This window comes from Diadema antillarum, unplaced genomic scaffold, assembly GCF_040938485.1.
Source record: "Diadema antillarum isolate AM-2024a unplaced genomic scaffold, OU_Dant_1.0 seq00000840_RagTag, whole genome shotgun sequence".
Classification (NCBI taxonomy): domain Eukaryota; kingdom Metazoa; phylum Echinodermata; class Echinoidea; order Diadematoida; family Diadematidae; genus Diadema; species Diadema antillarum.
The window spans coordinates 33,966-47,177 of record NW_027271716.1 but is presented as its reverse complement, the minus strand read 5'-3'; the positions used below and the strand labels follow the sequence as shown (position 1 = coordinate 47,177).

The 13,212-nt window shown below is 37.4% G+C and overlaps 1 protein-coding gene across 1 annotated transcript; it reads left to right on the top strand.

Annotated features, from left to right (window-relative positions):
* The first annotated feature begins 396 nt into the window (after positions 1–396).
* On the top strand, positions 397–11,467 carry LOC139740205 (sulfotransferase 1A1-like). The gene is made up of 7 exons (XM_071650790.1): positions 397–530; positions 993–1,184; positions 6,439–6,566; positions 7,499–7,820; positions 10,511–10,605; positions 11,012–11,189; positions 11,361–11,467. Exons 1-7 carry the CDS (start codon positions 515–517, stop codon positions 11,465–11,467), a joined length of 1,038 nt encoding a protein of 345 aa, XP_071506891.1. The 5' UTR covers positions 397–514.
* Positions 11,468–13,212: the final 1,745 nt, after the last annotated feature.

Below are 13,212 nucleotides of genomic sequence, written 5' to 3'. Positions count from 1 at the left end.
ACCCTCGGAATGACGACCTTCGAAAAAAATTTAACCTATATGTTTATTTTGCTCTAATGCAATATATATTCCAGGCTAGATAACGGTATGTGTATTACTGAGTACATGATGAAAGAGAAACAAATAATTTGACAAGGGGCTACAAATTCTCTTTCATCCCGCTTCTTCTGTCAGATGGACTTTGAACAAAATCAAAACAAACACAACTTAGAGAGAGAGAGAGAGAGAGAGAGAGAGAGCTAGGAACGTCGTAATAGTATGAACTTTGATTGCCTCCGTACAATCGTTCACACTGTACAGATACTGCTCTCATTATGTGAGATATAGACGTTGTTGAGTCAGCTACTGTTTCCATAGATTGCTCTTTTGATAACAATCTATATCAATAAGCACTGATCAAGGTGGCATTCTACATTGGCGGCTCAAAGGGCTCATTAGTCAGTCAAGAGACTTTGTCAGTGTATTTTTACATACACTTTTCTTTCCTTCATTTCTTCTGTTTGAATTCATTTCAATGTCTAGCTCCAGTGGTAAGTGTCCCTACGTAGTTACACTGCTATTCTTTTTTTTTCTGACAAAAGTTGCATGAAACATTTCTTTTATGCAGTTCAAAGCTTCAAAGTTTCAAGAGTCAGTAAGAATTGCCGACAAGGTTGAATTTGCAAACTGATATAGAACGGCACACGACTTGGCGAAGACTTTAATTCATTGAGCAGTCGTGTGACATCAATCTAAATTTTTAATTAGTATGCTTTATTCGAGTTCCACCCACGTCAAGAACACTAGCAACCAATGCTTGTTGATTGATTCGCCAATATTTTTGTTAACATGGCAATATCCTATAATTCTTTTAATGGATAGTGAAATCCGTGTGACCGAATGGTATACAGTAGTGTTTAATTTTCGTTTACCAGTTTGCTATGACTTTTTTCGTTTGTCTCCACCAACTAACAATGCACCCCTTCCTCTTTTTCTGTCCCTTATGGTAATAGAAAGCACCCCTGCTGCTGCTGCTGCTGCTGGAAGGTCCCTGATGGACCAGATTCCTGCTTGCGCCAGGAGTGTTTGCTATGAGAAGGATGGAGTTATTCTCGCTGTCTTCATGACACCCCACTGCATCGAGAAGACCAAGGCTTTCAAAACTCGGCCCGACGACGTTTTCGTCGTCACCTACCCCAAAACAGGTAATTAATTCAGCTCTTCTGTGCATAATTTTCCTCTAGGTTCCGACATCGCATAATGATAATCAAAATCAAGGTGGTTTGTATTCACTGTTTGGCCTATTTTGGTCGCACAGCGTATTATTGAAAGGCAAATACAGTACATCTCTGAGTGACACGACATTTGCTCCCGAGACATTTGCTCCTGTCGTTTTTTCGTCGAGGACTTATGGTCAGATGGAGGTTTGTAATGGGGTTTTAGGTTTAGTTTGATATGAGGATTAGGATTAGGGTTAGCGTAATGTTGGTGGGTAGATTTATGTTTGGCTTAGCGTGCAAGTGTTCCATGGGAGCCATTGTCGCAGGAGCAAATGTCATGAAACCATATCTCTGACTTACTCAGGTTTGATTTTCATATCAGTACTTAAGCATGCTTTCAGTGATGGAACTATTTCACAGTGGATTTAGGCATTGTAGATCTTCAATCGGAAGGTCCCGAGATCGAATTACGTCAAGTGAAGTCCTTGATACAAAATGTTCCTTGCCCATCATGTTCCTCTCGACCTAGGTGTATGAAGTCTCACCAAGCAAAGATAGGGTAATGATATTGTCAGGACCTTCTGGTGGAACAGTGTCAAACAGTGCAGAAGCAACTCTAGATTAAAGGAAACCCAAACCCGAAGAGCAATGTGGATTGAGTGAAAGCAGCAACACCAATATAACATATAGTGAAAGTCTGAGGAAAATCGGACAATCGATGCAAAAGTTATGAATTTTTAAAGTTTTGGTTTTGAAACCACTGCATGAGGAGACTACTAGATGTTATGAGGTCAAGTGTGGACAAAGAAATTTTTTTCTCCTCCCCACCACTAGAGGGCGGACTCTACAATGGTGTCAGTGATTTCATGGGGGTCGCCATTGTACCACCGAACTAAGACATAGTGGAATGCGTGTCCCTATTCCCAACAAACACGAGACCGTGCAGCCAAATTACCGTGTTGCGTCGCCATCTTGCTAGGGCAATTTTTCCTTATATGGAGTGCACGCTTAGGCGCGGTCAGACTGGGCCACTGGTACGCGCGCAAGCAAGAGTACGCCGTCCAGTGGCTAGTGATTATGACGTAACAATGCACGTTTGTACACGACAATGGTCTTGCGCTTCGGAGACACAGCCCGCACTCCATATAAGGAAAAATTGCCCTAGCAAAATGGCGGTGGTAGCAAGTTTTGGTAGCTGTGTATTTCCCACAGAACTCTTACACATAGAAGAATCACTCGCCACCCGTTTTGTCGCCGTCGCTCGACTCATTGTCACGTGACGTCCGCCATTTTGCTTAGCGGAACTTTTTTGCGTGCAAATCCCAGCAGACGCTATCCACATACAGTGACTGCATGTTGTACCGTGTTTTTCTGACGTTCCGAGACTCTGAGCGAGGCATTAAAATGCCGTATTGTGCGGCTGTAAGCTGCACAAATCACTTGACAAAAGGATTTTGAAACAGGTAAGTTTGACACCAAGCCATGATGAGAATAACTAGTAAATTAATTCCCCAAGTAACGTTACAATTAGGCGGATCGGTCGTATGTTGGCTTTCTTGTGAGCGCAGTAGCAAAGGTAGTCCCAGACACTGGATTTTGTGTTTGCCGTCGACATATCTGTTTACCACCAACTAGTTCTACTATGCAAGATAAAAAAGATCAAGTAGGCCTAATTTAGGCCCCGGGGCTATATTACACTCTGTACGTTGTGTGTTGGGGCGAACAGCTTTGTACATGAAAAAAGTGTAAATTTATGTAAATTTGAGCTTAGGTGTAAACTTTACACGTAGATTTATTCTTGTCTAGCTAGTTAGAGTCACAGAACCAGTGGTGGGCCAGTGTCAGTGTCAGTGACAACACTACAGTCGTTTAGATACTAGATTGTCTAGACTGACTGTGTACTCTATTAAAGTAACCCCGGGACATTGCTTTCGCAATATGCAATATTTGTCATACATGTATTTGAGAGACTTGTCTTGCCTACATATTGTTGCCACGTTAACATTTCGTACTATACCATATAGTATGTTTTCACACTCATAAGGATTTCATTTTGAATTGTGCTTGAAGCGAACAAGTGCAAGTGAAATCTTGGATTATACAGTATTGCCTTTGATATTTTTTTTATATTCTTGCCAGTGTCCATTATTCATGGTTTTATTTTGCTGCCATATTGTATGCTAAGTGATTGTACATGCATTTGCTTTCATGATATACAATGCATGTAGTTGTCTTATTTGTGACACTTGTTTTGCCTACATGTACATGCTTTGAGATGCTGTGTAGTATGTTTTCACACTCTTTAGATTTTACTTTGAATTTCGTTTGAAGCAAATGGGTGCGTGTGAAATCTTGTATTATACAGATGTTCATGTATTGCCTTTAGTTGATATTGTTATGCCAAGAATGCATTTGATATTCTTGCCCGACAGTGTTCATTATTTATGGATTTTATGTTGTTGCTATATTGCATGATAGTTGATTATACAGGCATTTGCTTTCGTGATATACAACATTGGTTGTATATCTGTGATACTTGTTTTGCTTACATGTTGTTACCAAATTATGTTTTCATACTACACAGTGTATGGGATAGTGTTTGTTAAACTCATTACTAAGGATTTAATTTTGAATCATGCTGAGCTAACTACAAGTGAAATCTTACATTTACAAATGTATTGCCTTTAATACTGTTGCCAGGAATGCCTTTAGTGTTCTTTTCAGTGTTCATAATTCGTAGATTTATATTGCCATAGTGCATGCGGATCAACACAATATGTTTTCATACTATACCATAGTGCGTTTTTACACTCATTAGGATTTTCTTTTTGAATCACGCTTGAAGCTATCAAGGGCAAGTGAAATTGTGCACTATATTGATGTATTGCCTTAGATAATCTTGCCAGACAGTGTTCATTATTCATGAATTTTATGTTGTTGCCCTATTGCATGTCCATTATAGATGTATAGAAAATGCATTTGATTTTGTGATTACAATAGTTGTCACAAATTTGCGACACTGGTGGTCTTGCCTATCATTTGCATAATATGTTCCTGACGCATGTACTGCCTGTGATTATAGCCGCCGTATTAGGTATGATAATGGTACGTGTACTTCAAGCAAATGGTATCACTGTACTGTGGTTGATTCTCAGCAATCAACTTTGACCTTGATGAATGTCAAATAAATTGTAAAAAATCAGGAAAATTAACTCTGTCCAACTTAACTTTCTGTTTTTTGTGGAAGACAATCTTGAAAGGAGTTCATGCTTGTAATGTGTGTGTGTGTGTGAATGTGTGAATACATATATATATATATATATTATATATCTATATCTATATATATATATATATACATAGATAATTATATATATATATATATACATAGATAATTATATATATATATATATATATATATATATATTGATTTATATATATATATATATATATATATATATATATATATTGATTGAGTACCAGGTAGTCTACATGTTGGTGCAGCAATATCATGATATCGAAAGTAAAACAGAAACCAATTTCATGTTGATCACCAACAATTTATTTACAGCACACAAATATTTGAGCGATTCGCTCTTTCTCAAGTGTTGTTGCAAATCGCTCAAAAATTGGTGTGGTGAAATAAATTGTCGGTGATTAGCATGAACTCGATTTCTGTTTTATTTCATGTATACAGATATACTGTGTATACATGCCTATAGGCATATTGCTTCTTATACCAATATGTGCGATAGTGGTAACTACATTGTACTACACACTACTAATGATAATGATAACAGCAGGAATATAGATAATTAAGGTGATGTTGTCTTCCACATTTCTAATATGTTGAATGAGTGTCAGATGGGGAAGATGTATTACATGATCATATCCACAAATCATTGATTTTTACAACTGGACTGACTGAAAATTTAATTTGACCTGTTTAGTGGGAGAAAAATCAAAAGCACGAACACACATCTTCTTACAATATCATTGGAGGGGAAAAATGCAAGGCATAGGGTTGAGAGGGGTATCAGAAAAATGGCAGGACAAGGACAGGCGCGCGTCTTAGATTATTTTATACCAAAGCAGATCACGTCTCCGAAGTCAAATAGATCTATCCGAAAGGGGAAAAAAACACCTGTTTCAATACAGACAACTTTCAGAGAAGAGTGTGAAATAAATAACATAAATGAGTACATGAATCTGTGGTCAACGCTGGATTGAGAAGTACCAGTTTGACAGTTTACAAGTTCAAGTAAATATAAAGGGCTATAGCGGCTGTCATACTGTCCGATCAGTGAGTTGACCGTACCGTACTCGCGAGGAGCTGCGGAGGTACCGCTAAGCAACATGGCGGCGTGTGCACTGAGGCGTCACATCCGGGGTGCGCGGTGGCGACACCGAGCTCAGCGGGTTGTGAATGGGTATGATTCTTCTATGTGTAAGAGTTCTGTGGTATTTCCTGGGTGAACACGCATTCCACTATGTTTTAGTTCGGTGCATTGTACCCACTAGTGATGGCGGACTTTGTGTACTAAGTATACATTTCTACAGCGCGTATTACGCGAACTTCTGAACTTTTACGCGAGTACGCACTTGATTTGGGCTGCTCCTCGGTTGCTCGTTTCTTGCTAGCGTGTTAGTACGAGGGGTGAGCCTACCGCCTTGTTGTCATCCAGTGCTCCCCTTGCGCTCACAAAACAATTAGTACAGGGCGTATGAAGACTCCGCACTCTAAAAGGTCACTAGGGAAAATCTCTTTGAGTATGGACAACAATTTAAAGAATATATAAAAGGAATTCTACAATAATTTGCTTTTCAAGCATAATAAAAGAATACTTGACTAACCGCTTTCAGAAAGCAGGGGAATAATCGCTACCTAGTAACATACACTGTATGTCTGCAGTATCAAGTTGATGGAATGTGTAATTTTCATGAAAAAAGGGAATTTTTGTGGAATTCCCTTTATATTTTCTTTACATTGTTGACCACACTAGTAGTGTAATAACCACTAGTAGTCCCCTCAACCAGTTGTTCCAACACCAAAATTTTAAAACTTTATAACTTTTGCATCGATTTTCCGATTTTCCTCAAACTTTCACTGATGTATTCTACTGATGTTGCTGCTATCACTCCATCCACATTTCTCTTTGGGTTTGGGTTTCCTCTTAAGAAGACCATATCATTTGACCTCATTTTAACATCAGTGTTAGTCTCTTCTCTTGCCCCTCTCCAGGCACCACATGGGCCCAGCTAATCGCGTACCTCGTAAAGGAGGACGGGGACGAGAAGGCGCTGGAAGGGAAGAACATCTCGAACGAAGTGAAATTCTTGGAGACGCCAGATTTCGAGTCCATGCACGAAGTACTATGATCTCATTTCCTCTCTTTCTCAGTATGTGTATATAACATGTATGTATATATACATATATATATAATGAATGAAATATATATATATGAAATATATACAGTATTTATATACATATATGTATATATATATATATAATGAAATATATACAGTATTTATATACATATATGTATATAAATATATATATATATATATATATATATATATATATATATATAGTACGGAAGATGTTCATCATCGCGGTAGAAACTGAAGGAAAGAAAGTTGATCTTTTGTCGCACGAAGCGCTATATCATATATATATATATATATATATATATGTATGTTTGTGTAAGTAAAAAAATATGTTCTGCCTAGGTTTTAGCCCTGGTCAAAAGTCATGAGCGAAGACCAGTCGGTGACCGGTTTTAGTCAGTTGAAAATTTTTCGATGCTGATCTTTGAAGCGCTTTTCAAATTGTCGTCAAATGATTTTCCATTGGTCAGTAATCATAGTCGGCAACCAGTTGCTGCTCAAATATTTTGGGATGTGGTCGTCGATTGGTTGTCGATGGCCGCTAGATATTTTTCGTGTGCTGGGGGTCGGCGACCACTCTTCGCGTTTGTGTGACGAGGCCCATTACAGATCACACAAGACATTAGTCCTAGAAAGAATTGATCAAATTATCCTCTCCAACAACCACAACAACCACAACAACTACAACAAAACTAAAGCAAAGCTACAACGAAAGAAAATTGAAGGAATCTTACATTAAAATTATAGGCATAGAGGTCTATCTCAATAATTATGGGGAATAAAATGTTTCTAAACGTTTTTTAGCTCATTCTTTTTTGTAACCCTCTCGCAACTATTCGCGACTGCATCTTATACCACTGTGATTCTTACCTCATGTTATGCATTTACATGTCCTGTTACATGTTTCTTTCTAGTTGCAGACTACAAAGGAAGCAACGAATGAACCTAGCACGGGATCGAATGTTTTGAAACTTCTTCAACAGTTGCAAACTGCCCGTACAAACTGTGATGCTGCTGACGACATGCCTCACGATTCTCCCAGAATTCTCAAGACTCACGTGATGCCACAGTGGCTTCCGGAAGACCTTCGCGATGACCCGAAGGTCAAGGCCATTTACGTGGCCAGAAACCCAAAGGACACGGCCGTGTCGTACTATCACTTCTGCCAGTACATAAAAGCCATGCCCAAATACGAGTCCTTTGACCAGTTCATGGAAGAATTCCTCGCGGGAAGAGGTACAGAGATCTACTCAACACCACTATCACCCCACTATTTAGAACACTCATTTCCCTGTTAATACTAATCTTTCTCTATTGCTCTTGGTCAAGTATTTTATTCTCTCTCCTCTTTTTATAACCTATCAACTCACATTTATGGCTATGAGTGATATCATAATTGTGTCGTTTACTTACACCCTTTATTCTTCTCTACCTTGTGTTTCTTTTCTTCATCTGCTTCTCCCAATGTCCAAGGCCAAGCTCTCATATTCGCCATTCCATACCACGCACCATTTCCTTTGACACATAAGAATGGAAGGAACAATCATCGCCATCATGAATACCATCAAATTGTGGGTGCTGTTCGTTATTCCGAAGGTTCATTATCCCGAAGGTTCGTTAATCCGAAACACGCAAATTCCCTATACCTAGAGGTTCGTTAATCCGAAAATGAAAAATGGTTCGTTAATCCGAACATTTGTGGCGTTATTCCGAAGGTTCGTTAATTCGAAAATGAAATAGGGTTCGCTATTCCGAAGGCTCGTTTATCCGAAAATGAAATATTATTCGTTATTCCGAAGGTTCGGTAATCCGAAAATGAAATAGGGTTCGTTATTCCGAATATTCGTTGATCCGAAAATGAAATAGGGTCCGTAACGAACCTTCGGAATAACGAGCTTGTTTCATTTTCGGATTAACGAACCTTATTTAATTTTCGGATTAATGAACCTTCGGAACAAACCTTATCACATTTTCGAATTAACGAACCTTCGGAATAACGAATATTCGGAAAAACGAAGCTTTGGAATAACGAACCTTCGGAATAACGAACTGTAATCAAATTTTCGTCATAAATCTTCTTCGTCACGGGACATTTCCTCCGACAATGGAGCCGTATGCAACTCGAAAATGAAGCCGCAAACCATCCTTGCGCAATTTGTACGTAGTTCTCACACGTATGCGAATGTCGTGTTTCATTTCATTTCATTTCATTTCGTTTATTTCATTTCCAACAATGTAAAACATTTTTATACACAAAATAACACAATATCAATACAATGTAGTAACAAAGAAAAATACGTAAAGTTATCAATACTACGCATCACAGAAGCAAATGAAAATTGAATTAAAACTAAAGTTGCAGGAAATGGAGGAGACATGCAAACTAAAAAGCTAAGTTTGTATTTTGCAGTCTCCTCGTGGACAAACAGACTAAATAACATCAAAGAAGCAATTTGCTGAATATAATATAAAAGGTGCACAACACATATAGACCTATACAAACAAACAAACAAACAAACAGACGGACAATCAAACACAAGCAACCTCTCTTGTAAAAAGAAAGATAGAGAGAGAAAAAAGAACACAGTGAGGGAAAAGGAGGAAATATTTTTGAAAGAAGAAACAGAAAGAGACATGAGGACAGAAAAAAATCGAGAAGGGAGACGAGATGAAGGGTCTATACCAGCACACGCGAGGCATATGATGCGATGGATCACCGAGGTATATGTAGGAAAGGAATAGATAAAAGAAAAGAAAAGAATGAGTATAACGAATAAAAAAGAAGGCTCAAAATCAATGCTAATTAAAATGTAACTCATTCAGCTCTATAGGAATTTATGAACTTCTTCAGTTTGAATGTGAATGTGTTTAAACTTAGAACTTGTTTCATACTATCATAGAGAAAGTTCCAAAATTTGGGGCCAGTAAAAGAAGTGCTGATCTGAGGCAAGTCCTAATGCACGAAGAACACGTGACTCAAAACCTGACCATGTAGTGCAAATACATATTTAGGCTGATTCATGATACTTTTAACATCACTTATGTGGCCAAATGAATATCTAAATACGTGTCATACACACTGATATATCTTACGATAAGTTTCCCGCTATTTTACCTCAGATTCCATGTATATACGCCTATACAAGAAAATCTTCTGAACCAAGATTCTGTCAATGACATAAATGTCAATCACTGTTTAAGGATTGATATGACTTACAAACTACATCGGATTGCATATTCCCTATATTTGGCAAACCTTACAGAAATTTGTTCGCTAATAATGATTATCAAAAGACATTGTATGGAAACAATATACCAAACGTTCGTTGGAATGTCTTAAAAATGCGGGAGATATGACGGAAAGAACTTGACAGCTTTCACATATGCGAAACAATGTACAAATCACAGGGATCTGATTGGGATTTCATGAAGAATTTGCGAACATCGCTCTCTTCTTGACTATTTAATACTTATAAGAGTATGTTGAAGTTTTTCTTAAATTTGCGAAAAAATATTAGAAGTAAATCCCACCCAACTAAAAAGCAACAACCCCGAACACTTGAAGACGCTTGTTGCGAACATCGCTCTCTTCTTGACTATTTAATACTTATAAGAGTATGTTGAAGTTTTTCTTAAATTTGCGAAAAGATATTAGAAGTAAATCCCACCAAACTAAAAAGCAACAACCGCGAACACTTGAAGACGCTTGTTTATCTAGCAGTTTCTATGAGGTCTTTTGAGGATTGCATTATAAATTATGATTTTGTACCGTCACATTAATCAAGCTTTATCTGCACGTGACCACTGGGGAAAAAAGGAAAGAAAATATTAACCCAGTTATTAATAAGCCAAATCTGGATTGCTTTGTCAAGATTTGATGAGACGTATCAACATTTACCTTGTTTATTTCAATGTTGATGTCATAGTGCCCGGAGGAGACTACTTTGACCACACCCTGTACTGGACCAAGCTGAGAAATCACCCCAACGTCCTCTTTCTTACCTACGAAAACATGAAACAGGTCAGAGTTATCATTGTTTCTTCTTTACGTGACATGTTAAAATCCATTTAAAAATACAGTGTAGCTACAGGAGAATTAACAGCCTCTTGCAAGTCGAAATTTGTAGTCTACGCATGTGCGAAGGAAACTGACGTTGGGCAAAAGCTTAATAGTTAAATGAAACTTGCTCCGAACATGACAAGCCTTGGTATGTAATAGGAACATCCCTCACCTTGTGACTCGTGTATTGAGCTATTATTTATATATTTAATTATTTATTCATTTATTTATCTATTCATTTATCTATTTATTTATTTATTCATTAATTCATTCATTCATTTATTCATTTATTTATTTATTTTTCAGAGAGAGCGGACATGGAGGTGTAAAATTTTTCTGTAATCTCCTCGTTTTCTTCTCACTACAGGATCCGCGGAAAGCTGTCGTGCAGATTGCCGAATTCATGGGCAAGTCACTCCCCAATGACGTCATAGATAAAATAGTCGCCCTCAGTTCGTTTGACGCCATGAAAAAGAGCGTCAAATTTTCTGAAGACTTGAAGGACGAGATTGATGAGAGTGACAACAAGTCGTTCTTCAGAAAAGGTTCGTACGCTCTGCCACAACACAGCACAACAAGACAACAAAATATAAAGAAATTGATGGTGACGAAAAGTTAGAAGAAAGCGGTTTGTTTAACTGTAACCGGTTTGTTTAACTGTCACCAAGTCTGTATGTTGATTTTATCTTATTTTCATTACGATTATACTCTTACAGGGATTGTCGGTGACTGGAAGAACATCATGTCTGAAGACCACAGCAGACGTGTTGATGCTCTCTTCGAAAAGAAATTCGCTGGAACAGGGCTGGTACTAAGGAGTTGACTCTCTCAACCTCACCACCTCGAAGTTTCCCGACTACTATATGCATAGATTGCCCTCAATGCTGCCAGAGTTAGATCTGCGTGATGCAAACTTTTTTAAATCATGATATTATATCATTCATTCATTCTTGTTTTTATTTTGATTTCCAAACAATATACATAGGTGATACAAACATCAAAATGACAATATATTATTGTAACATACAACATATCTTGTTTGATGGAAATGAAAATTGAGGGGCTACTAAAAAGCTAACTCGTATAGTGCGGTCCCCTCACTTACTCACGTGACATTACTACAATACACTTATTCATAGCTTACAAACTGCGTGATATTATTCAAGAGTCTGGAGCAGATCGGCAGAATTTCGATTTGCCTGCTCTAAGAAGAAAATTACGGACAAATTTGATAATATCCACATGTTGGCTCCTTGAATGCATAACGACAGAGGATACTCATTCTACTGCAAGTCATCCCTGGTATATTCAGGGATTGTCCCCAATCAGAAATTAATATATTGTTCAAAAGCAAGTCCAAACCCTATGATTCTTACTAAGCCAAGTAAAAAAAAAATCTTGCTCATTAAGTAGGCTTACTAGCGTCTATGTATTTTGAACGTTTTATAACCCATTAGCAAGTTTCGTTCATTGATAATTTGTCATATCATGATAACGCCATGTCTAAAAATGAACGCCTTTTACGAATGACCTTGTGGTCCCAACTTCGAAAGTATTTGAAAACCATTAACCTTAAATCGTTTAATTGTATGCATTCTTTATCATTCTTACCATCCACAACACAGGATCTACAGGATAACTTAGCGAAAATAAAATCAAAATAGCCATGTCACTGCACGCCCCATCTTTAGATTGAAAATGTCGTCTGTATGTATACGATGTATTACCAACCAATGGCGAAAATCAACCTTACGTGTGTAGCAGAGAATGAATCGGATGGTTTAAATCAGCCTTGCTCAGAGAGATCATAAGCTCATGATAAGTTTGATTTATGTTTATGATTATGCGCATGAACAATACAAAGAATATCAAAACTGTGAAGACGTATACCTCTATCTCAGAAGGGAGAAATAATTATTAAGATGATAGAAATGATGGACTTTGAAAATGTACTTTTATATTGTGATGAATTTCTGCAGTTATATGACCCGTGAGGAGAACAATCGAAAGTTGTATCTTGCATGTAGTTACAACATTGTACAAAATGTGTAAATTAAAAACCATTCAACAGAATTAAAGAAAACATTAAAACCAATCATGTACAATGTAACGATGTAAGTAACATATTATGAGACATATAGAAGGTTTTATGAATTGCTAAAGCAGTCGTATAATAAGAGGTCTGTGTAGCTCCTTGTCTGTAAAATATCATTGGATACTCTGGAAAGTAGGGCCCCTTAGCAGAACAGTTCTTGGTTAAAGCTGAAAGGGCTACCCGACTATCACTGACTATGAAAACGAAATAGAATATAAATGAAGAAAATCAAAACTCTACTTTTTCCCGTGTTATCTTTTATCACAGTAGAATCATCATATTATGGTCATCGAACATGGCTTTCTAGTTCTGATGTTGACCAGTTTTCCAGACTTTTAAGCTTTCATGATAAATACAACATGCCCACTTTATTGAGAGAAAATATTTCGTGAAAGGATAAAAAACAAACCAACTATACAATGTATGTCGAGAAAGAGAAAATCTGAGAAATCTGTGAAATTTATAAATGTCTG

Coding starts and splice junctions, on each gene's coding strand:
- LOC139740205 (XM_071650790.1), top strand. Junction 1,185..6,438: donor CGTCACCTACCCCAAAACAG/GTAATTAATTCA, acceptor GCCCCTCTCCAG/GCACCACATGGGCCCAGCTA. Junction 11,190..11,360: donor CAAGTCGTTCTTCAGAAAAG/GTTCGTACGCTC, acceptor ATACTCTTACAG/GGATTGTCGGTGACTGGAAG.